The following is a 26485-nucleotide window of genomic DNA, read 5'->3' as shown; positions in this document are numbered from 1 at the left end:
AAGCCAAAGTCCCCAACCTGCTTTGGAATATCCCGCATTGCAATGAAGTCAAACAGGAATTGTCAAACCTACCTTTTCTACCGGCAGGAAGTCATTTTCTACTTCGATTGACCTCGGTCTTAGTTTAATTGGCTTGTCTTTGAAAATGTCTCCGAAGCCCACTCCTTTGACTTTCTTGGGCTGGATGGCTGCAGGTGCCACTGTCCCGTTGGCCCCTTCCGACTTGGTACTGCTAGAGTCACCGCCATCACTCTCGGAGCCTGTGGTTTCTCTTAAGCCTGCCAACAGTGAGGATGGGGAGAGAAAGAGCTCAGAAATCAGCCCGAGGCCACGATCAAGAACTTCACAGCTGCCCAGAAGCCATCTCTGAAAGTGTGACTGGGCTTCTGTCCTTAGAGTGCTGACTCAGGCTGCCTCTGAGTTTTGTTTGGTCTTCCTACCCCCAAACTTTCATTTTAAGCAGTGAATTAAAATAACTTCTCAGAAACTCTAATTTCATGCTGATCTAGTTGTACATGTGACATTTCATATGCTTCACTGGAAGCCTGGTTCTGATCCAAAATGTTTACCCATGGCTTGTGTGATACGAATCCTCCCCGCCCATACCTGGCCTTCCCACTCAGTAAGTACCACATACTGTACCTCTACATTCTCTGATTCATGTCAATTAGTGATTAGCAATGAAAGTAACATTTCCTAAAGGGAAACTGTAAAGCTAAAAGTGATTTAAACAAATTAGCAATGAAACCACACAAAATTATGACTGCCAAAGACTTAAATCTCTTTGGATGGCTTCACAAGGAGTAAGTGCATGCAGGCTTGTTCCTCTAAGAAAGCATTAAAACCGAACTTGACATCACGACAGTGTTTCCTAGCAAGACGATGGTGTTTGTTAAAGACAGAAAGAAAACTGCCTTCCCAGAGGCCAGAATCCCAACCCTATGACTCCGCCTCCTTCCTCTAACACCACCATCTTCCCAGAGCTAAATCCTTTCCCAAGGAAAACACTGGGGACATGACACTCTGCCTTTAACCTATCGTGACATACATTGGGAGGTGTATAAGACAGTTATCAGCAAGACAGTATCAGCATTCACCTCCCCAGATGCTTCGTCCCTAGGCTCTGCCCACACTCGTGTTCTAAAAGGAAGAGCCTATTTGAGTCTGTGAATTTCTGGGTATATATTCTTCCTTTGGTGGTCAGGATGTCAGTTTTGCCAGCCAAAGGAAGGGTCTAAAGGATACTTCTTGGAATACTCAAGTTCTGTCTCTAAACCATATCTCTAAGGTTCTATATTTGTAGGGTAGCTTTTGACCATTTATTCTGTATCCCCTGACCATAACGATGCCATTGAGATGAAAGAATGCCATCAATTTTCTTTTGTTAGTGGCCAATTGTACATTAGCTTCCTGTGGCTAACCAGTCCATAGGAATGATACACCAAATAATTATTCACACAGAGTATCATAAAATGTTGAACTCATTTAAGCGAGGAAGTCTCAGAGCAAGGAAAAACTGTTAAATGCAAACAGATAGAATATAGAAAGGTCATTATAGATTGCTAACAGCTTTCAGAATCAAAGCGTGAGAACCATGGTTTCCTTTGTTGCTGCCATTTTCCATAGAGCAGTAGTTCTAAGCCAAAAGGGTGGGAGAGGAGGAAGATAGCTGGTGCATATTTGAATTAACTAAAGCACAGCAATTGGGAGCAGAAACAGAGGACGTAATGAGGAGGGGGCCAGCTGCACGGCATAGGGCCAGATTGGTGTGTACAAACAGGGAGGACCCCTGGATTAGCTATCCATCTGTGGGTTTATCTGTTCTTTGTTTCCGGGAATACCCATGCTGGAGATATAATTTTGGAGTCTAAATATTGTGTCATTTCCCCTTTTACATGCTCTTATTTTGCTGTATGGATTCTTTCTATGTGATAAATGGCTTGCATATTCTTTTCATGTTTGGAAAGAACCAGTGAGGGTGAAAAAAAAGAAATAGTATAAAGAAACCACATCACCTACCAACACTTACCACTACCACCACCTCCATCACCACCTCCAACACCTCTACCACCGCCACCACCACCTCCTCCACCATCTCCTCCTCCACCTCCACCACCTCCACCACCTCCTCCTCCTCCTCCACCACCACCACCTCCTCCTCCTCCACCACCACCTCCACCACCTCCTCCACCACCACCACCACCACCACCACCACCACCTCCTCCTCCTCCACCACCACCACCACCACCACCTCCTTCTCCTCTTCCTCCTCCTCCACCACCACTGCCGCCGCCACCAGAAGGCAGCAGGGCAAACAGGGTAGAGTGTATCTGCTTTAGTTCTTCAGAAAGAGGAATTCAGGGGGTTCTTCTGTAGTTCACCATGAGCTACAGCCATAACCTGGTCTCCATTGTCTCCCTAATTTCACCAAGTTTCCACTTGTGGGGATTTGTTGCCTTCCGGCTCATCTTACTAACTTTACATTAGCACTTGTAAGAAATAATCTATTATACAGGGAATAGATGCACAGTCACTCAGCCACACAAGCATGGCCTGGGAAGGAAACACACGGCAGATTTTTCTTCCAGAATTCTGGCAGCTTGATTCTATTAATTTTTAAGAATGTAAATTATATAGCTAAATATTTGCATTGATGTAATAACTCAAAAATCTAGTTCTTTCCATTTGGAAGGAAAGAAAAGTGACTTTATTTTCATGTGTGTTGGGTATTCCTTCTTTTAGCTACTTGTGTCTCTCATGGGTATCTTCTTATAAAATGTCCCCATATCATATTCTGAATGCTAGATGGCACTCTCAGGCCGCTCAACCTACCGAGTGGAATGTAGGCCAGGGCCAGTTTATGAAGGGCACATCACTGGTCCACGAAGAGATAGTGTAAAAAGGTATGAGGGTTTGGAAATGACTTTAGCATTTTGGCATTATGCATTGGTGTGACCTCCAGACACGTGGTCAGGGCAGGGCATGGACAGGAATAAGATCAGATCTCCCCACTGAGCCCAAGAAGCACACTGCATGCTAAGTCATATGCAGTGGAATTGTGCACCAGTTCAGAGTGGAATACAAAGAAAAATACCTTCAGCTCAACCATTTGAGGACTGTCCTGGTGCTCCTGTCTGAACTCTTTTATCACATGTATGTATATAATTCAAGGGTATAAATATATGTGTACCACAGTGGATGTTCTTCCCTCCCAATGAAAACAGAACAAAGCCTCCAAAAATTTGCTTCTGCCAGTCCCATGGCTGTCCACTGAGGTGCAATTCACCTAGTTCCAGCACCCATCAGTCCTTGATCGTTTTTTTAATTTGACACATCCACGTGTAGGCGCTTGTAATGTAGCAGGAACTGTTCTAAGGGCATCATGAAATTAATTCATACACCTCATTTCTTCAACTTTTGGCAGCCTTATTTTAACAACACAAAAGGCTGCCCATGGGTCCTGCCAAAAGAAGTCTGCCGTGTGGTGATTAGCTGAATGAGCAAAGCCAAACACTGTATCTGGCATGGACTTCCATGCCAAAATCTTCTTTCTTTGAACCACACAAATGACAAATGACCCGCCTGGAAAAAGCAGCAACTAGGAGAGGTTGATGTCTCCACCAGAAGCCATCGTCCACTGTCATGACAAAAGCTACTGCTTCATTCTCTGCACATGTGGTTCATGCACACATGTCACACACATGAGAAAGGCAGAAAGCGAACAAGACAGCGCCGGGAGTTGGTGGTGAGTGTCTTGTAGCACACACCAAGGAAATGGAACTTATTGTAGGCAAGTAAGCCCATGTCCTTGGTTCAGAAATTCACACGGACACTTGGCATAAGCGCGGGCAGCTCAGGAAAAGCACAGCTGCATGGAAACCCACAGGTGCCCAGATCTTAGCTTGGTGATGGCCTCCTGCTGTTAAGGTCACTCACTGTAATAGCGTCTGTGGCTCTCCGTCTTTCCCGGTGCGGCGCGGTACAGAATTGTCCCTTCAAAGGTAGTCTTTCCTGACAGTGAAGGAGAGAAGAGAAGGGGAGAGAAAAACAAGAGAGGGGGCAGAGGGGAGCACATGATGGCGAAAGAAGGAAGAGGGAGAGTCTTTAACTGAACTTGCCTTCAATGACTGCGCTGTAAGAGCTTCATCCATGCAATTAATTCAAGACCATTAGGCAGAGTTTCAGAATGTTACAGAATGAGCCCCAAGTCCCCACGTAACCACAATGGCAGGAAATGATCAGATTTGGGACTTGCCTCTAAAATGACTGACATGTACATTATGCCCAGTTAAAACTTGGAAGTCAATTTCACATTTTAACTTAAGAATAGGAAAACCTCAATTAATCAGCGAGAATCCAATTCATAGGATTATTCCATTAACTCAACCAGCAAGCACACTCTTTCCTTTGGAGAGTGTGACATACACATAAAACAGATCTGGCCCTTCTGCCTCTGTCTTTTATTCCTAGAGCCCCACATGGTAAAGGCTGATAGTCAAGCTCCAGTATTTAAAACAAGGCACAGAATCCTCAAAAAATTTGTTGGGCAGGGGGTGTGGTTCAGTAGTAGATTATTTCCTAAGCAAGTATAAGGCTCTAGGTTTGATCCCAGCATCATAACATGAGTAAATAGAAGATTTGTTACTTCTCAGCACCTTCAAGAAAGACAAGATAATAACAAACTACAGGGGAGATTTTACTAGTGAGATTTGAAACCAAGAGTGGCACCCATACCAACATGAGGGGACGTTTTGGTTTAGCACCAAGGATATCAGAGAAATCCTGTTTCTTGAAACATCTTAATTGAGGTTTTGCTGTGTCAATAATGAGTCTGTACTTAAGCATTGAGGACATAGGACTCATCCAGCTTCAAATATCGTATTTTGATACAATATGACAAGACTGAATACATAACTAAAGTCCAATATCATTGGATCATAAGAACACAGATATATATATATTACTCCAATTTAAGTATACACATACCCACCCACCTTCCCAACACACACACACACACACACACACACACACACACACACACACACACACACACACACAAACACATACACACACAACACAGAGAGTATCACAAGATGGTAAAATGATTTGAAAAATAATCTCAATTAATAAATGTATTATTAAAAGAAATAAGTTCTGTTACAGCTCACGAGTTAAATACTCGAACAGGGAGGCAGGCTTCTACTTTCATAGAAAGTTGAGAGGTACAAAGCATAGGCAAAGCGTGAACAGGGAGTGTAACTGAAAGGGCAAAGGGCAACTTCTCTCACTCCTTACAAACTCTCCGCCATCAGAAGAGGAACTCTGATAGGGTCCGTTTCCAGGCCTTGTCACTCCCAATTTATGACACCAATTATGAATGATCAGATCACTCTAAAGAGATGAGGTATTGTCATTCCCATGTGTTACAGGAATGCTAATATGCCCTGTTTGGAAATCTGCCCTTTGGGTCATAGGCACTGCAGCCAATTAGAGCAAAAAAAAAGTTAGGCATTCAAGTCAACATGTGTGGGCCCAAGTGGTATGCACAAGCAACCTCAGCTGCTCAAGAAGCTGAGGCAGGAGGGTCCTAGAGGCCACCCTGGGCTACATATTGAGTTCCAGGCCTTGGGATACAAAGTAACGTCATGTCTCAAAAAATAACCAGAGGCTGGGAGCTGGTGGCACATGCCTTTAATCCCGGCAATCAGGAAGCAGAGGCAGGTAGATCTCTGTGAGTTCGAGGCCAGCCTGGGCTACAGAGCGAGATCCAGGACAGGCTCCAAAGCTACACAGAGAAACCCTGTCTGGAAGAGGAAATAATAATCACTATCTATAAAGAACAATCTAGGGAAGCAACAGAGTTTTGTCCATATGCTTCTTGAGGAGCTCCATGACAAAGGCAGAGCAAGTCAGCAGCTAGTTTTTATTCAAGCAAATTTTCCTTCTTCTTAACTTCAAGGACTTCACCATTCCTCCTAAACACAGCTGCTGGTGGGAGAAAAGGCCTTCTACAAACAGCAGCCGTCTTCTCAGTGTCAGCAAAAGGGAGGAATGAAACAAAACAGTCGATATTCCTGATTCCAGCAGAGCTTTCATGTTCTCTGCCACAGGAGCAAGTCTGAAAATCCCAGCAGGAGACAGACCATTGTCCTGATATGTCCACTGTCAGTCAAGCCAATCTGCAAAGTCCCCCTGCCCACTGGGAGCAAGGCAATCAGAGAGGTAGCCTGGGCTAGGGCTAGGTAAGGACACATAGGTACTCTTACCTGAGTGAGGAGCAAAAGAGACAGGCAATCAGAAAACTCATGTATATGATGCATATGAGCAATATTTACCTCGCTGGGGGGAATTTTTTACTATGACCATTAAATGTCAGGGTTTTTTTCCTAAGGGTTTCTCTGTCCTGGAACGCACTCTGTAGATCAGGCTGGCCTCAAACTCAAAGAGATCTGCCTGCTTCTGCCTCCTGAGTGCTGGGGATTAAAGGTGTGCACCACCATATTGGCTTAAATATCAGTTCTTGAAGGCAGTCAACAGTATGGAAGGAAAGAGTTTTAAAATTCAGAGAAAAAACTATATGCTATGTTAGCATCTAACTTTTCCTGAAACTCTGTTTGATCTATTGGTTAACTGCTCTCCACTGCCAATAGAATGCAAACACAAACTCAATGCCACTAAATACTAAAAATGAAAAATATTTAGTGATACCACAGAATGGAGTTTTTCAAAATATGTTGGTATCATGGATGTGGTATGCAATGAAAGCCCTCTTAGATTTGTCTTAGCTTGACAGGTCACCAAAGCACCACAATCTAAACATTCTAAATAAGAAACTGGGAAAGCAGAAGATTATGGAAAATAATTGACGATGTTCCTGTAGCTATAGGATTGTTTTTTGAGTTGTGGTCTCATGTATCTTAGGCTGGCCTTGAACTATCTATGTAGCTGAGGATGACCTTGAATTTATGATGCTCCTGTATTCACTCCCACGCAAACACTGGGATTCAGTCTATGCCAACATACCTAGCTTATTCAGTGCTAGGGATTAAATCCAGGCCCTTGTGCATGCGTGACAAACATTCTAAAAAACCTCAGTTACATCTCTAGCCCAAGGGTTTCAAAAAGTAATAATTACAGTTTTACAACAATTATTTGAAAATAAGTAGTATCAAAACTGTTAAAATGGAAGATTCATATATATTTTAAATATGAGACAAAATATATACTGAAATTGGATAATACTCACAATTTTTTTGTCACTAAGTTCAAATAAATCCCAGAACCAGGATAATGTGTGATTATAACATTAGCTCATTAATTCTATTTCATAATATTTAGACAATGGGAACAAATATGAAATTATAGATAAAAAAGACACTTAGTCCCCATCTATGAGTGTGGTAAGAATAAACTTAACTTTAGGCAGGTTTGAATTCAGATGCTGTGTGAGAAGTTGATTTGCTTGTGTAATGGAGGTGATGACAGACTATGTATAAAAAGCTTGCATGTCATTTTGGTCTCCTAACTTAGAGCCAGGCCAGAGCTGAAATGGAATTACTATGCACATAAGCACAGTCATCTGGCACTAGGCCAAATGACCAGAAAATTCCTACCCACACCTGGCATCTTAAGATTCTGTCTGCACTGTTGATGCAAACGTTTCTATGTTCTGTTTTAGAAAAAATGAATTTACTAAACACCTTTTGTGTGTGTTTACTAATGTGATATGTAGAAGTCCATTTCAGTATTTAAAAAATGCTTGTTTGGTACCACTCTGTAAGCCCTGTCTGACCAGATCTTACTGATAATCAATGACAGCTGAGTTCAAAAGGAAAGACAGTCAGACCTTAGGAATCTCCAAGTAGAAAATCTAAAACCACCTAAGAAGCTCTCTCTCTCTCTCTCTCTCTCTCTCTCTCTCTCTCTCTCTCTCTCTCTCTCTCTCTCTCCCTCTCTCTCTCTCCCTCTCTCTCTCTCCCTCTCTCTCTCTCTCTCACACACACACACACACACACACACAATCTTAATCTACTCACATCCCTAGATCTAATATCAATTTCTTGAAATAACAAAACAGAGATGAAACTATCACAAGTCAGATCATGAGAAACTAATGGACAAACAAACAGCTTCTTTAGCAAGTCGATTGAACAGAAGGAGGACCTATAAAGGGAGAAACTGATAGATTCAGAGAAATTTGAAATACATCAATGAACACATCACTGTGGATGTACCTTATTTGGATCCAAATTCATGTCAACAAATTTCATACAAAAAAAAGGTTACGAGAGGAAAGTGAACACAGCACTCATTGCTTAATTATTTAAGGACTCATTGTAATTTTGTGTGCATGTGGTAATGGGACCTTAAGAAACTCTTTTATTGATACATATTAAAATATTTATGGGTGAAATTATATAATATCTAAGATTTTCTTTAAGATAAAACAGAGCAGGAATGTGTAGGGACATAATGTCAACAAATTAGCCATAGACTGAGAATTGATCAACTGGGTGACAGATACACAGGGATTCTTTATATTATTCATACTTTTACCTATGTTTGAAATCATCTATAACTAAAGATTATTAAAATCTTTTTGAGAAAATATATCTAAAGTTTCACAAATTCCAAGTATGGTTAGAAAATGTTTTCAAATTCAAATATGCAGAAAGTTTCTGCTATTACTCAAATATGGATCAACCTATATGACTGCTAATTGTCCTTGGCAGAACAGATTACCCTGAACAGGGGCTATGAACTGTTAATATTCTGATTCTTCCCTTGAAATCCCACCCCTTGGATCCGCCATACATCCTGACATAAAAGCATCATTCTAAGGAAAAACTCCTCCCTTTCTTCTCTCTCACTTCTGCTTTTCCTTGACCTCTTCTTTCTTCTTCTTCTTCTTCTTCTTCTTCTTCTTCTTCTTCTTCTTCTTCTTCTTCTTCTTCTTCTTCTTCTTCTTCTTCTTCTTCTTCTTCTTCTTCTTCTTTCTCTCTCTCTCTCTCTCTCTCTCTCTCTCTCTCTCTCTCTCTCTCTCTCTCTCTCTCCTGTCTTGCTCTTCATCTCTCTATTCTAATAAACTCTCCATGTGGATGCAGCATCTGGCTTATGAATTTACTGGCTGCCACTGCCACTGCCACCATGCCCACATGGCATGCATCTGCCCAGCATATTTCCCTGAATGTGTGGGATACCCTCGCCCCCCACCCCCCCATGCAATAATTCATAACATTGGTGCCCAATGTGGGGCATGATTGGACATCAGACAGCCAGGTGCATTTGTGTGGATGCTGGGAATTGAAATCTTCTGGGCCTATCAGCTGAACAAGTGCTGCCTTTGGGGCTTCTGTTCCTCCCCCTGCCCCCAACAACCACAGAGAGACTTGAGTTTGCTGCCTAGGTAGCAAAAAGCTGTCTCACTTCTTAAATTTATCCTTCTCGGATCTAATGATGTTTGATGACTAGGGTATCAGTTTAACAGCCCCAGTCCCAAGATTAGATATATATGCTCTCTAATTACAGACAGGTATGCCTCATTCACAGACTTCATGGTATAGGATAGACTGGTTTCAGATATAACTCCAGAGGTTTAAACTTTTAATACTGATAAATGCAGCTTTAACAAACTTATAGAACATGGACTACAAAGAGTTTTTATGAGTCCTAAATAGATTTTTAACCCTTTTGCCATGATGTAAATTCATTCCAGCTGTCTTAGAAATACCCACAGGGTCCTGGGAAAAGTTTTGCTACTGCATCAAGAAATCTGGTCTGATGAAAATTAACAATCTCCAGAGCCCATTTCTGACCCCACCTATTTTTTTTAGCATATTTTGCAGATTCATTGTTCCCACCTGACCTCCAGAGACATAGCAGATGCCATGGCTTCTATACTTCTGATTTGGTGTGTCACTTCCCCCCAAGCTCCTGGAACACCACTGCTGCAAGCTGCCTCCTCAGCTCCCTCAAGGAACGTTCCTGAGGTCTTCTGCTGTGTGTGACTCCCGGTTCCCCCCTCCCCACTTCGCCCCTTGTCAGCTTGAAGTATCCTCAAGAATTCAGCGCCCTTGTTCCCTCACTTGTTCCCATAACTCACCTGTTTTTATAACAATCAAAATGGAGGAATGTTAATATTCTGATTTACCCCTTGAAATCCCACGCCTTGGTGCTGCCCTGCATCCTGACATAAAAGCCTCATTCTAAGGAAAACTCCTTCTCTCTCTCTCTCTCTCTCTCTCTCTCTCTCTCTCTCTCTCTCTCTCTCTCTCTCTCTCTCTCTCCTGCTTTTCCTCCCATGAGGTGTGCATCCTCATCCTCTCTCTCTCCTCTTCTTCTCGCTTGTGAATTGCTGGCTGCTGCCACCATGCCCAAGCCCCACAGCATCTTGTCCAGCATGTTTCCCTGCACACATTGGATACCCTCAGGGTATCCCCCTCACACAATAATTCATAACATGAACCAAATGTCATATGTAAAAGTGTATGAAAAGCAAGTTGTAGAAATTTTTACCTATCATTCAAGATAAAAATGCCTCCTTGGAGTAATAAAGGGCTCATCAAGAATTTATTAAATACCTACCATGTGACAAGTAGTAATGGCATACTTCTTAAGTACAATGCCAATGTTGCCTCTATCATAGTCATCTATTGATATACAAAACTCATAACTTCAAGTATTTGCAAAGTATACAAGTAAGAATGCACACATTCAAAGGAAGTAGTGTTTATGTTCATGTATGAAGTGAAGATGTACAAAAATTCACTGTACACACTACTCTCTCCATATTAGGATACAGATTTTAGCTATAATGACAAAGAAAACCCTCATTATAATGTCTGGTAGCACTTAAAAGAATATTTCTATGTTATCACTGTAATCTCTAAAAATTACCAATATGGTACAAAGTTTAGGATCTAACTTAGCCTCAGATTCATGTAATTAAGCAATCACTGAAGAAAAATGGATTGCCATTTACAAAGAGTATTATGTGGGCTGATCAGACAAAGACTCTGATTAAGTACATTTTGGCTCATAAGAGAAAAAAAGCTAGATATTGTTTGTACACAAACTACATTTTCTATCTCTCAACTATAGGACAAAATGCATTTTGCATTTACTGTAATTATAGGTGATGTAACCACTGGGGGAAACTGGTGAAGTACACATGGGTCCTCCCTGTATAGTTTGTGTTTATTTTTACAACTTCCTGTGAATTTTAATTCCCAAAAGGTAAAATATATCCAAAGTTCTAACACTTTCTCTGGTGAATATGGTAGGAAGAGAATAAGCAAACCATTCTAAAAAATCAAAGGTCCTATTTGGATAAATCCCATCAATATACATAATCTCTGCAGCAATGTGGTCTGGTTATATATACATTTTAGCATAATTCTATGATGAAGCAAATCATGAGTGTAGACAAGTACTGAAAACACTACCACTAAACAGAGAGGTGCTACTTCTCTCTTTCAGGGCATGGTTTCAATTCACAAAGCACAAAAGACATTATTCTTACATCTACTCTTCTATGAAGCCCTTTTTGACTACTACAACCCCACATTACCATGGTATTGGTGTTGTGGACTAGAACATTTGTTTAACTATGTAAAGATGTGTTGCTTTTGTTTATGCTGCATTTGTTTAACAGATGTGTTGCTGTTTTTTTTTCAAGTTAATGGAAACAAGTCTTTATTAAGTAACTTTTAATATCAGAAAAGTAAAACTCTTATAATTCTCTTACAGCAAATATATAATATCAGTGCTTTGGCCATCTTAAGTTAAAGGCCCTTTATCATAAAATGTATGGTTTTAATTTTTTCTCAAATGGAATTTATAATCCCTATGACTTCCCTACATATACATAACAAAAGAGTGTAGTAAAATTAGCAAATACTAAACTATATTGATAATTTATCATTCTTAGTCTGTGGTTTTTAGAAACAGTACATGCACCTAATATATGTCGATTCCTTGGCTTATTAGTTGCAGTGTACAATGCAACAAAATACAAAACACATGCTTGGTGACATTCGTCCATATCTACAAGACGGCAGCTAGAGATTAGGATTCAATACTGACAATTAACTATCCTACAAGCAATTAGCATTACATCATAATATGCCATCAAGGCAACTTTTTTTATACTGAAAAATCAAAATAAAAACCGTTATTTGTAAACTTTATACGAAATATAACTCTTCAAGTGGAAATAAAAAATAAAATTTGTCTATTTACTATTGAATACACATAAGATTTCAATTTTTGTTATACTGAGAAAAAAAGCTCTTTTGTGTTGGGAAAATAACGCTTCAAAAAATAATTAGTAGAAAAACCCACCAGTATAATGTTTTGTCCTTTCAATGCCAGCAAATTTGGGGACATACTGAGGATGAAGTTAAAACATCCACAGGTGTGTTGCTGTTTTTATCTTGTCTGCCTAAGGCACCTGAATTAGTCTAATAAAAAGCTGAACTACCAATAGCTAGGCAGCAGAGGAAGGCAGGACTGGTGGGCGGAGAGAAAAGGGGATCCAACCAGCCAGGGACCAGCCAACCAGACATGGAGAAAGCAGGAAAGCAGGATGGACAGTATGAGATGAGGTAAATGAGCCTTGAGGTAGCACATAGGTTAATAGAAATGGATTATTTTTTTAAAGGCTAGCTAGAAACAAGCCTAAGCTAAGGCCAAGCATTCATAATTAATAATAAGTCTCCATGTCATGATTTGGGAGCTGGTTGATGGCCCAAAGAAATTGCCAACTACAGACTGGCCTCTCTGCCTTTGTGCCCCACTCTTCCTCAAATGTCAACTCCTGAGGATCTTTCCCGAGCTTCTGGGGATATGTGTGCCTCTTTTTGCAAGGTGAGTTGACTGAGGGCAAGGTCCCTATCTGCATCTCATTTGTCTCTGACTTTTCAAGTCATCAACAAACATCTTAGTAACTGTTGGAGCTCAATAGAGATTTAATTAATGAAGAATAGAAGAAGGAAATAAAGAAGACAAAAAGGAATGGATGGATACAGGCAGGCAGATAGAGATATGGGACCTGTTTTTCTTAATTGTATACATAGGAAGATTACAGCAAACATTTTTTTTTATCAAAACCATCCATTCTTGTTAGAAGAACATGATTCTCTAGGGACATCAGATACCCTCAGCAATAAACAGCTGGACTGAACATGGCCACAGAAACTACTAGATTTCTCTTGTTCTGAAAAAAGAAAGCTAGTAATTGAGTTGGTGCTACAGGTAGGTAAAAGACAGCCAAATGGCTGAGAAGACCATTCTATTCAGTCAAAACCTCCAGTACCAGGGATTCTAGCACTACATGCTTTGAGTAGAGAGTCTGTCACAGTTACCTTTCCATGGTAATGACCTGGGATGTATTTTGGAGTACAATTTGTTTCAATTATTCCAAAAACTATGGGATGTATTTCCTGAAACTCTTCATTTCTGAGAATATATAGCTAAGATGGTACAATGCCAAGAGGTAAAGACTTACCCAGCAAGACTGTCCCTAAATCTCCATCTCTGTATCAGTAAAGGAATTAGAAGGTAATTTTTAAATGTAGACATGATGTTACAATGGCCATGGTGGCAAAGAGAAAACAAATAGCTAAACACTAACTGGTCATGTCCCAAGTCTATCTTAACAATGAGAGCTATGGTGGTTTATATATGATATTGCTGTTGGAACATAGATTTCATTTCCTCATGGAAATAAAGTTATAATAACCTGATCTTGTTCTCCTCCCCCAAAAAGCATATTTAATCCACAATATTCCAGAGATAATGTATTGTTAATGTGGGACATAGTTACCAGGCATGATACTATTCTAATGTACAAAAGAAGATTCCAGAGCAGCTAAAATTTTACTGTGGATTAGGGAGACGGGGTGCAAAAGAAACTCACTGCTCTACTCATTTAGCTGGCCACAGTAGTGGAAAACCACATGGCCCAGCTCACAGGTGAAAGGAGTTCCCAAATACTTCACTTGTTCCAAACATCTATACCAATCCTTCATATCCTAGACTCAAGGATAGAATAGAATTTGAAGCAGGAGGGTTCTCGAGCTTTGGAATTGGAAGGAACGGGTCCTGCTGTATCCACTGAGTCAACCAGCCCATACATTTGGTTCCATGTGTGGCAGGCTCTATGACCCAGAGCCACTGCTGAGATACCAAGCAGAAAAGGTCACCTAGGTACTTTTCTGGAAATGGCTTCAACTTCCAAGTCAAGCCTTTGTCCAATTATACTGCTGGTTGAATAAAGGGATACCAAGGCAATAGAAGAATACTATTTAAATTAAATTTTTTTCAAAATGGAAAGTGACAATATTTAAGAATTGTTTTGGTAAGACTGGATTGTCCTCCTCTTGTCAGGAAAGAAAGACAGCAAGTAGCATCACACCACTATGACACAGCTGAGTCTCCTACAACATTCATGCCCATGACCTTGGCTCAACACAGCACAAGATAAACACAGACGCCCACATGGGAAGTTGGGTTAGTGACTGGGAAAATAAAGCTTCCCGGTCCTGACCTTTTGCTCCATGAGCTGGAAAGGGTAGCAGAGAAGCTGGAGGGAAACCTTCAAGCCCTGGAGAAAAACAGACCTGAAGTTTGTTCTCACCATTGCAAAAGGGACCATTTCCTTATCCAAGATGAGCCTGGCCTCTTGACTATCTTGTCATATATTCAATAGAACTGGCATGCATTTATCTTGTACACAGTACCTTGCCATGACTAACTTGATTATTTTCCCCCAAGTTCATCAGAAGACCCTAGAGAATATTGATCATCTCATTGGGTTCATTTAAAAGATAATTACAAACTCAATGGGAAATGACATTCTAGAAGTATAGAGAGGCACAGCTACATGTGCTACCATGAGCCAGTACTACCATGGCTGAGGGCTAGCATTCACGTATCCAGAGGTATATAGAATATGTATCTATAGGTCACATCTATACAGTGATAAACTTACTAAACCACAGTGGGCAAGTTACTCTTGCCAACAAAATACCCACAAGATTTTGTCCCAGGCCTTTGGCATAGAACAATGGTGCATAAGGGAGGCTAGGACAGAGCCCACTGGTCTCTTCCCTTTCCTGTTCAGTATGGTAGACTTCCTTACTTGATTTGGACAGCTGCTCATCCTGGGAAATGCCAAGCTCATCAGACTCTCCCGACAGCTCCTTGATGAAGTTGGAAGGAAACATTCCAGTCTTCCCATTGAGTACACCTTCCCACCATCCTTCCTCTACCTGCAAAGAGGCAAAGAGAACAGAGGTACAAGATCAAGTTAGACATGTCTTCTAGCTACATGGTGAAACTCACACCGAAGAGGAACCCAAAGTTTCAATGTTACCAGAGAAACAGAAAGTAGGCCCCATGGTCTTAACATTCAGATAGGTAAGGGAGTTAACCTGGAACCCAACACAAATGAGCAAAATGTAACACTCCATTTTAATCAACTTCTAAGTGAAATTTGACATTTCCTTTGGCTATGAAAGTAGGTAACATACCAATATTAGAAGGACCTGTGACTCATCATGAATATTTTCCTATCACATCACAGATGCTGTGAGTACCTCAAAATATTACTTGTGCTACTTTGCAATGGTATAAATTATACTTGCTGGATGGTATTTGCTATTTAATGTATTAAAAGGGTATCACATAGATTACTGTATCAAGTACTTTTGCTTTTATTTGATGTGTACTTCACACTAGTTTCCTTTGAAATTTCCTGTGTTTTGTTTTATGATAACCACTATTAAAACCAGGTATGGTGGCACACATCTGTAATTCCAGCACTCAGAAGACACAGCAAGGAAGATAAATAGTACCTGTGAGGCCAGCCTGGATTGCATGGCTAGGTCAAATGGCTGGAAATACGGCTTCTTAGGCAAGTACTTGTCTAGTATCCACAAGGCCTAATTTGCACTCTCAGTACCACAAACAAACAGCAGAAAGGAGGAAGAGGAGGAGGAGGTGTGGGGGAGGAAGATGAGGAAGAGAAGAGAGGGAGGGAAGAGAGGGAAGGTTTCTGGAGATAATCAAAACTAGACAGCTGAGAGAAAAAAATATCTATTTTCAATTAAATAAAACCATTTTTAAGTTAAAATTTTTTTAAAAAAAAACCAGCTCTGAGCTAAGGGCTCAGAAGGTAAGAAGATTTCCTGTGAGTTTCTCCTGGAATGTGGGGGAAGGATTGGAGTGTCAGAGGGTAGGAAGACTTCAAACATCTGAATACGATGTAGGAGCTGGACCAGAAAAGCAGTGAGAACAGACAAGACAGGTTCAGTTTTGAGGTGTGAACTGGTCTTGGTCAACTAGCTGGGGGCAAGTGAAAGAAAAATTGTCTGAAGAATTCGAGATGGATCCACTAACAGCAAAGTAGACCTCTGAATGTTTGGTTGGTTTCTTGAAGGAAAAATAAGGTCATTTTGAGAACAAGCAAGCATTAAGTTACCAATAAGGTGTGGGCTGACAGAAAAAAAGAGCTTTAGAATTTTTCTATATGTATATATTGCCAGTGCAAGCCAAATATACTTTAAGAACTTAAGTAATTCAAATAAAAAAGAAAATTAAAACTCAAATCCCAGTTCAAATTCCACCCTGAAACTTAACAGTTATGTGAACTCATTCCTTTTTCTCCTGCCAAAATAAATCCTCTTCCCCATCTGCCTAACAGAGCTGGTTAACACACCTCAAGTGCATATTTAAGCATGACCTTTGTCTCTGTCAGAGGTATATGCATTATGGTTCTATGCTAGAATCTGGGGATGCAGCACTATATATGGTAAGCACCTATTTTTGCTAAAGAAGGTGATAATCTACCAAAATAGGAAGGTGTGACTAAAGACTAAGGCTGGCAATACAGGATAAATAGAAGAGAAAAAGACCATGACTTGGTACAAATCAAACTTGTTACATGAAGTTGAGCTCACTTAGATTCGGGATGGCAAAACAGAAATTTGAGAAAAGATAAATCAAAATTAAGGTAGGCCTTTAAGAAATTAGAAACCGTAGCTATGATTAGGGTAGATTTGGGGCATTCCAAAAGGAGAAAGGGGCTAATGAAGGCCAGAGAAGGGAGACAACCAAAGCAATACATTTAGAACACTCATTAGAGAACTCATAGGATACAGCTTTGTAGAGTAGTGGTTACATCTGCATGTACAAAATCTTAAGGGAAGAATTCACACAACAGCATCCGTGTATGGCTGTCCTGGTGATTATTCATTATCAGTTCACTACATTTGACATCATTTCCACTGACCAGCATTTCCATGTTTCTATGCCAACTCAATTGATGTGTATCATTCCTTCAAGAGGGTTTTGATAGAATTAAGATAGTTGGAAGGGTTCACTGTGAGTCTGCTTGCACAGGATTTGTAGCATGGGGTCCTTGTGCTACCTCTGAATAAAGAAACATAAAATAACCCCTTTCCTCCCAGGAATCACAGGGCAAGGGGAAAACCCAGGGCAGGACCCTCAACTGAGTGATATGTGGTATAATCCTGGGCTGCAGAGGGCAGCTGGACCAACTCCATCGATTCAGTTTGATGATGTCTGAAATATTCCCGTCTCCACTAAGCAGCTCTAGTGTGAGACTCCAGGGAAGCACTCCTGATGTATAGGATCAGCAGCTGCCTACCGGGAAAACAAAGGTATCTTCACCCTGCCATACCCCAGATGCCAGCATCACTGTCATTGCACAGCCTGCTAGGCCTGTGGGAAAACAGCAGAGGTATATCATTAGCCACACAAGTAGAAGGATTGGCAAGAAAACCATTGCTCATCACCTGGGGGATACTCTTCCAATTGCAGCTTCCATGGGCATAAGGGGTGTTTCTTTGTGACCTGAGCCCTTCCTGGGGGAAAGTCTGGTACCAGAACCACTGAGCACTGTGTAATACATTTTTTTCCTGCAGTTTGCTGCTTTTGTCTCAAGACTAAGCCTGGAGATAGGAGAAAAATTATCCTTGTTTTCAAACTAGCTCTCTTCAGAGATCTGGCTCAATTTCCTACATAAAGACAAGGACACTGAAGCCCAGAATGATGATTTCCCCCTATCAAACTCAGTCCCAATGGATTGATGTTAGGGAAATTATTAAAAGAAATCCTATCAAGTCCTGATTGCTTCACAAAAAGTTTTTTTTTGGGGGGGGGTTGTGTTGGAGGAAATGGGAATCTTCCTATGAGGAGCAGAAGGGAACAAGAGATCCTGATTATGTTACCACTGTTGATTATTTTATTTTATAATTTAATTTAATTTTATGTATCAGCCACGGATTCCCCTGTCCTCCCTCCTCCCCCCACCGCCCTCCCTTCAGCCCACCCCCCATTCCCATCTCCTCCAGGGCAAGGGATTCAGATCAGCCTGGTAGATTCAGTCGAGGCTGGTCCAGTCCCCTCCTCCCTTTACCCAGGCTGAGCAAAGTGTCCTTGCATAGGCCCCAGGTTCCAAACAGCCAGCTCATGCACTAAGGACAGGTCCTGGTCCCACTGCCTGGGGGCCTCCCAAACAGTTCAAGCTAACCAACTGTCTCACTTATCCAGAGGGCCTGATCCAGTAGGGGGCTCCTCAGCTATTGGTTCATAGTTCATGTGTTTCCACTAGTTTGGCTATTTGTCCCTGTGCTTTATCCAACCTTGGTCTCAACAATTCTCACTCATACAATCCCTCCTCTTTTTAGCCGATTGGACTCCCAGAGCTCGACCTGGAGCCTGGCCATGGATCTCTGCATCTGCTTCCATCAGTCATTGAGTGAGAGGTCTACCATACCACTCTTGGGCATATTCCCAAGGAATGCTCAATCATACCACAAGGGCACATGCTCATCAATGTTCATAGCAGCATTATTTGTAATAGCCAGAACATGAAAACAACCTAGATGCCCTTCAACTGAAGAATGGACAAATAACATGTGGTACATATACACAATGGAGAACTACTCAGCAGAGACAAACAATGACATCATGAGGTTTGCAGGCAAATGGATGGATCTAGAAAAAATCATCCTGAGTGAGGTAACCCAGACTCAGAAAGACAAACATGGTATGTACTCACTCATAGGTGGATACTAGATGTAAAACAAAGGATGACTAGACTGTTACTCATAACTCCAAGGAGGCTAGCTAGAAAAGAGGAGCCGGGCGGTGGTGGCACATGCCTTTAATCCCAGCACTCAGGAGGCAGAGCCAGGTGGATCTCTGTGAGTTCGACGCCAGCCTGGGCTACCAAGTGAGTTCCAGGAAAGGAGCAAATCTACACAGAGAAACCCTGTCTCAAAAAACCAAAAAAAAAAAAAAAAAAAAAAAAAAGAAAAGAAAAGAAAGAAAGAAAAAAGAAATGAGTACCCTAAGAAAGACACAGGGATCTCCCAATAACAGAGAAATTGATGAGATCTACATGAGCAAACTGGACGTGAGGGGGGCCGAAATGAAGGGCAAGGGTCGGGGGAAAGAGAGCTTAGGGGAGCGGGAGATCCTAGCTGGATCAAGAACAGAGAGGGAGAACAAGGAAAAAGAGACCATGATAAATGAAGACCCCATGGGAATAGGAAGAAGCAAAGTACTAGAGAGGTCCCCAGAAATCCACAAAGATACCTCCACTATAGACTACTGGCAATGGTCAAGAGAAAGCCCGAACTGATCTACTCTGGTGATAGGATGGCCAAACACCCTAACTGTTACCACTGTTCTTAATTAGCTCCTGTAATACCAAGCCTGTGTGGCCATTCCAGTGATGTCACCATTTATTAAACAGTTATCCTGTACTGCCTCATGATGTTGGGATAGATTCATTGGTGAATAAAACAGATAAAGACCTCATCCTGGAGCCTGAGGGATGGCCCCATACCTAAAGTGCTTGCCATGCTAACAGAGGACCTATATACACTCAGCACCCATGTAAAATTCAAGTGTGGTGCTGCACACCCATTATCTCAGAACTGGGGAGGCAGGGATAAGAAGACCTTGGGGGTTTGCTGGTCAGCCTCTCTAGCTGGATTGGTGAGCTCTAGGTTCAGTGAGTCTCGAAAAATAAGGTAGAAAAATGATTAAGGAAGGAAGACACCTCTGGCTTTCATACACAAACCCAGGCACACACATGTATGTTCTCTCTCTCTCTCTCTCTCTCTCTCTCTCTCTCTCACACACACACACACACACACACACACACACACACACACACACATCCTGGAGAAATTTCTAGAACAAAAAAGGAGAATCTGCACAGCTTACACACCTTCTGCTTAGAAATCAAGATGGCCTGTACTGATGCTTCTGTATTTGAACACAGAAAAAGAAATGTGTACCCTTGCAAAAAAGTATAGACTAAAGATGGTACCAAAGGTCCACAGCTTCTGCCCACAATAAGAAAGTAAAGGGAGCAGATGCCCACCTTCTTCCCATGCCCACCCAATTCCAACTCATCATCCGTCTTCTGTAGCACCTGGATCTAGGCTGAAAGTAAACCCCAGCTGTGCCTCTCTGTGACCAAAGTGGCTAACTTAAGACCCCATGACTGTGCCCCCAAAGCCAACCCTACCAATGGCTCAGGGCTGGGAGCAAAGCAGTTTCCAACTAGTTCTGCTTGAGAAAGGCTGAGTACAGACACAGTTTCCATCCTGGTACAACTTCCATGTCTTTACAAGGAAGAGCCTTTACATGGGTTCAGGGCTCAAGGAAGTAATTTATCTATCTTAACCCCGTTGGAAGCTGAAGAAACAACAGAGTCAATTTCAAACCCCACCTACCCAGCCAGCTTTGCAGACATCACCTACATTTTTTAGGCAGGGAAGATGTATGGGAATGAAAAGGTAAAATGCTTTCCCCTTGATAATTCTCTTACCAAGTCCTATGTAACATCCTTGAATGTTTTCTTTACATGTCAGTTGTGCAAGAAAGGTAATAAAGGTTTACCAAATCTAAAGTCTACCTGAGAGTAGAAGCAGCCAACAGAAAAAAGCCACATATACCCAAGGAATGCTCTGGTGTTGGTGTGGGCCCCAGGGTTCTGTTTATGTCTTTCCTTAGAACAATGAGGTTCCTCTTTGGGTTCCTGAATGCTGTGTGCACCCTGTAGCTGCTGCTGAAGCCCAACATGGCAGAGACCTATTGGGCCTTCGTGAAGAACTCTCCCCTTCTGATGCCAATGGGAATTGAGGGCCCAATACGGCCAGCTTTGGCAAGCATTAATGTAAGCCTAGGAATTGTAGTCATGTGGTTGGATTCTTCAGAAGGTAATGTATGGTAACTGCTTTTTCAAGTATGTTTGAAAATGTGTCACCAAGACACCTTGGAGATTAAGGATAACCCTGAAAGTCACTGTCCTCCATTTGTTAACAGTAGCATGCCAGCTAAGCTTTTTCATTTCACAATCCTCTTCAAGTTGGTGTAGTACCTACTTTTCAGGAGTGGCTCTGTGCAACATTTATTGGCCTCCTGAAATTCATTTATCCCCCTTTGAAGATATCTTAAAATTTGTGAGCCTGAATATAGCCATTATGAGACCATTAGTTCTCCTTGTGAACTGCCTGTTTTTCTTTATGATTCTTAGTTGTTCTTTTGCAGAGCTGCCAGCTTAAGTCATGCTGGGATCAAGAAAATGGGACTTGGCGGTTTGTGTTCCTGGAGTTGTGTCCATGCCAGTGGATGCCTACACGCTCCAGAAGAGAATTTGACATTGCTGCTGCCATTGTTGCTGTTATACCAGTGGCGGACACCACTGCTACTGTTTCTGGGATTACAATTTCATAATTGCTTACTATAGCCATTTGCTTTTGGGATACCATCTTACAAGGACTCCAATTTGCAGTAAGGCTCGTTAAGGAAGGGATGGCTCAGTTGCCTTTAGCCTACTGGCTATGGGTGGGTTAGGACTTCTGTTGGTCTTTTCTGTGTCAAACACACAGACTGCAAGCCCAGTGCCACTTTGAGATCTTTGGCAGCAGTTAACTCTGCAGCTCACACACAATTGAGCCTGTATGATAATGAGTATTCAGAGATGGGTAATGCCTGGGGGGCGCTCACCAACCTAAGATAGAGCGCCTATGTGGCCTGGGCAGGTATCTCTATGACAGGTAAGGTGACCTGCTGACGTCCCACGCAACCTAAGTCAGAATCTCATTTTGTAGTAAAAGGGGGGACCTGTAGGGTCCTGGCCCCCGTTTTGAGTAACTGTTGCCTTGCTTGCTGACCTTGACCCTGATATCCTCCCTATGCTAATTCCCTACCAGGTTCCACCCTCCTGAATGCATAAGGGAAGTTCCTTGTCTGTGTATCCTGCATAATGGGTGTTAACAGCTTAGATGCAAGATTGTAAAACATTGGTAGCAAACTTCTGCCCTCTGGGGTTCTCCCATTGTGCTTTAAGCCTGTATTTAAGACCTCCCTCCTTCAATAAAAGGCATTCGGCATTTAAAAAAAAGAAAAAAGAAAAAGCCACTTAAGGGTTGCAATCACTGTTTTTAGTCAATGGCTACCTCGTTACTCAAACCCCCTTCAGGAGCAGGCTAGAAGGGTAAATTAGGATAGGGACAGAGGTGTTGCACAGAAGCCAATGAAGTCAGTTTCAGCATTTCAAATGCAGTTCTCTTTCCATAAAAGAAAACCAGGCATATAAAACTCTAAGGGCTATACTTTAACATTTCTAGAAACTTCCTTTTTTTTTTCCAAAAATAGGGGCTAGGGAGATGACTCAGTAGGTATGAGTGCTTACTCTACAACCATGAGGACCTAGAATCCCTACTACCCAAGTAAGAAGTCGGGTACGGCTCCACATGAATATAAGCCCAGAATTTTAAGGAGGAGACAGTCAGGTTCCAAGAAATCCCTAGCTAACTAGCCTAGCCAATGCTGTAAGCATCTGGTTCTATCAAACTGTTTCAGGATAGTAAGGTAGAGAGTGATAGAGGAAGACATTTGATACCCTGCTTTGGCCTGCACACACATACCCACAGGCATGTACACATGCACACTCACTTATGCCACAAACAAACACACGCTCCTCCAGAAGCAATTACATGAGAATTTCAATAATAGTGATGTTTCCTACCTATGAAATGTAGTTGAAACGAAAAGGTCATTTATCAAGTATCTTTAAAGTTGAAATATAATTTGTACTTCTTAACACTATAGTAGCTCAGTTTTGAAGGCTACACCTATATAAACAAACAGGATATTTTATTAGTCTAGAAAATTCCTATGTGCCCTTTCTCGGCCAATCTTTAATCTTATTTCAATCACTTTTGATTGGCTTCAGTTTTTCTACAACTTCATATAAATATACAAAGGCATAGTTTAATTCTATAAATAGTGTTTAAAAAACAAACTTTGTTTCTAGAAAACATTTTTCTATCAGTGGAATTAATGGAAAAAGATTTTAAGGGGGGCACTTCCTGAACATATAGATATCTACATTATTTTCCTTTACAGTTTCTTGAAATAACTATCTCTGTTGAATAAGCCTTATCTAGGTCCTAAATCCCCGGTCAGTAATTTCCCCTAATTCCTTCTTTCTAGGTAGGCTCAAAGAGTTCATATACACAGGAGGACTAATTTTAATTTTTTCCCCTCTTTCCTTTGGAAAAAGCCTATTTCCTAAGAATGGACCTTCAAAAGAGAAATCCATAGTGTAATTGAAAGGGAAATGGTTTTTTTTTTAAAAAAAAAATGGAATTTCTATGTAAGGCTTAAACAAGACAGAACAATATCCATGGTTGTCAATGGAGTAGAAAGGGTCTGGAGCCACAGATGGCTCCACACACTTGGAACCCCAGCATTCAGGGAGTGGAGGCAAGAGGAGATCTTGAGTCTAAGGCTAGCCTAGACCATTTAGCAAGTTCCTGGCTGCCCTCAAAACTAAAAAAGGGGCCGGGCGGTGGTGGCGCACGTCTTTAATCCCAGCACTCGGGAGGCAGAGCCAGGCGGATCTCTGTGAGTTTGAGGCCAGCCTGGGCTACCAAGTGAGTCCCAGGAAAGGCGCAAAGCTACACAGGGAAACCCTGTCTCGAAAAAAACCAAAAAAAAAAAAAAAAAAAAACTAAAAAAGGGTAAGGGAGGGTTTGGTTGCTTGTAGGGCTTCTGGAGTAGTGTCATAGTCTCACCCTTCAGAGCAGTCAGAGCTATTCTGCAGATCCCCAGATTCCTAAAGAACTCTAATAATGCTTTACCATCATTCTAACGTGAAAATATGAACAAAGTGGAAACCGAATGAGTAAGATAACCTTTTTGATGAACCAAGAGAGTGCAAGTTTTATCTTGTCACCTCCATGGGAGGAAATCGCCTGTGATGATGCCTATGCCTTGGAAAAACCCCAGGGAAGACACCTTAGGCGATCTGTCTCTTTGAAAGCTCAGTGGAGGCATTCCTGCAGCTTTTCTAGCAATGTCTTTCATTGCATTCCCCAGCATCTGCTTCATATTCCAAACAAATGTGCATGGGTAGCATCTTCTTTACCCCCCACGAGGGTTTTCTGCCTTCACTTCCTTGCTCATTTGTCAATTCCATCATCTGTCACCCTTTAGATTCTTAGCTTCTTGTAATACCCTCCACAACTAAACTGAGCCTATTTCAATGTGCACATTCTGTTCAATAAATCTGAGTCTCTATAAATACAGGCTCTCTCATGATGCAAGCATTCAAATATTTGAGAAATTTCATAGTTATGCAAATCTACCATATATAAATCTGAACTTATTTTTGGCCATATAGTTGTGGACTGCACGGTATGTTGATGATTCAAATATAACTACTTTTCTTCACTTGTTGCTGTTGTTATTTGAGATAGGGTCTCTTATAGCCTAGGAGGGCCTCAAATGTACTGTTGTAGCTAATGATGACCTTGAATAACTGCTCCTCCTACCTCTGCCCACCTAGTGCTGGGATTATAGATGTGCATCACTACACTCAGCTTACCTTCCCTTCTAAACATGGCAGGCATCCTTCTCCATAATATGAATACTTCAGTACCTGTACACACTAGGAAAACAGATGTGTTCACCACTAAGTTAAACAGAGGACAGTTGTAGAGAAGCCTGAGTCATTTAGATGATCAAAGTCCAATACTAAGATTTTTGTATTAATGTTGCCTTTTTAAATAAGAAACAGGTGTACTTCTAAAGCAACATAGATTCTTAATGGGGGAAAATGGAGACATGTTTGGATTGCCTATTAAGTAATCAGCTTTTGTTTTATTTTCAGTTTTTGTTTTTAGAGAGAGGGTTTCTCTGTGTAACAGCCCTGGCTATCCTGGAACTTGCTCTATAGACCAGGCTAGCCCTGAACTTACAGAGATCCGCCTGCCTCTGCCTCCCAAGTGCTGGAATTAAAGACACGTGCCACCACTGCCTGGCCCAATCAGCTTTTTAATGAACTTCACCAATTTTTAGTATATGTGCTGTGAAAGAGAACACTGAATTTGACTTCTCTTGAGCATGAGTGAAAGGAGGAGGAAGGAGCTATCCACCCACACAGAGGTTTATGTGACTGAGTGAAAGGTTGAAAGCATTTCAAGAGCCTGCTTAACTCGAGCTGAGTGGATCCAGTCTCCTTCTATGGGCATAAGAGGAAGAATGCAGACAGTTTCGGAGCATGCAAGTTACCATCTTTGCAAACCACAAAGCCAGTTCAGGCTTTAACTCCGAGCCTGCAGCCCTCAGTCACCAGCCAGGCTGACTAGGAACCTCTGAGAAATGCCTCCAAAATTAATCCCCAAAAAAGCACATGAAAAGGAAAATTTCACAACATTGCCACTGTGGGAGATTTGTTAAGACCAGCCTCATCCAACACAGGAAAAGAAAGAAACTCTTTCCTTAGACTACAGATAACACAGACAGGAAAACCAAACAAAACAGAAGCTCCAAGGCAGTCTTCAAAAACAAAAAGGGAAAACTCCAGGGGACGACAGATTCTGCTCCCAGTAACCTTGTCCCCAAACCACATGTGTCTGTCTGTCATGAGAACCCACTAGCATTTCTCTGTCTTCTCCACTCTGGACCAAAACGACCCAAGTGAGTATTCGCAATGACTTATTTCAAAATGAAGGAAAAAAATCAATCCACCTAGGAATTCCGAGCTTGCCACTCTCCTCCCACAGCGCCAGCTTGGTGCTTTAAGTTTGCAGAGATGGCTTTTCCCACAGCTGAGCCAGGAGGTGGAAGTGGGGTGGGGGGGGCTCTCCAGCGCAACCCTGACTCAGTCCACTCAGGGACTATCCCTTGTTCTCGTCCTTCACCACGGCTGAGGGCTGCAGGCTGGTAGTCAATTGTGCCAGACAAGGAGCTCCTACTTCTCCTATCAGGGGCCCAAGGCTGTTTCTTCCCAACCTTTTAGGCCTTCCAGATGCATGTTCTTGGTTCCATAGTGCAAAGACAGGTGTGGGAAGAGAAAGTCAGTGCTAAGAAAGGATGAAGGTAACAATGTGAAGGTTAAAAGAAAAACTGCTACCAAACTGAAAACCAT

General features: G+C 41.7%; 1 protein-coding gene across 9 annotated transcripts in view; it reads right to left on the bottom strand.

The window, feature by feature from the left end:
* The window catches only part of Sh3kbp1 (SH3 domain containing kinase binding protein 1), a 352120-nt gene that overhangs the window by 141409 nt on the left and 184226 nt on the right, over nucleotides 1-26485 (bottom strand). For 4 of the 9 annotated variants that reach the window (XM_015992132.3, XM_042269720.2, XM_076561926.1 and 1 more), the window contains 2 exons: nucleotides 15143-15272; nucleotides 73-278 (listed from right to left, as the gene is read on the bottom strand). In XM_015992132.3, coding sequence (XP_015847618.1) covers nucleotides 73-278; nucleotides 15143-15272 — 336 coding nt within the window. Of the gene's footprint in view, nucleotides 1-72; nucleotides 279-3936; nucleotides 4012-14548; nucleotides 14606-15142; nucleotides 15273-26485 lie in introns of all 9 variants that reach the window. The other 5 variants (XM_015992129.3, XM_006973237.4, XM_076561924.1 and 2 more) reach the window with 2 other exon arrangements.

The sequence above is a fragment of the Peromyscus maniculatus genome, chromosome X, assembly GCF_049852395.1.
Source record: "Peromyscus maniculatus bairdii isolate BWxNUB_F1_BW_parent chromosome X, HU_Pman_BW_mat_3.1, whole genome shotgun sequence".
Classification (NCBI taxonomy): Eukaryota; Metazoa; Chordata; class Mammalia; order Rodentia; family Cricetidae; genus Peromyscus; species Peromyscus maniculatus.
The sequence above is the reverse complement of the archived record's forward strand: the minus strand, read 5'-3'. Positions and strand labels throughout refer to the sequence as shown.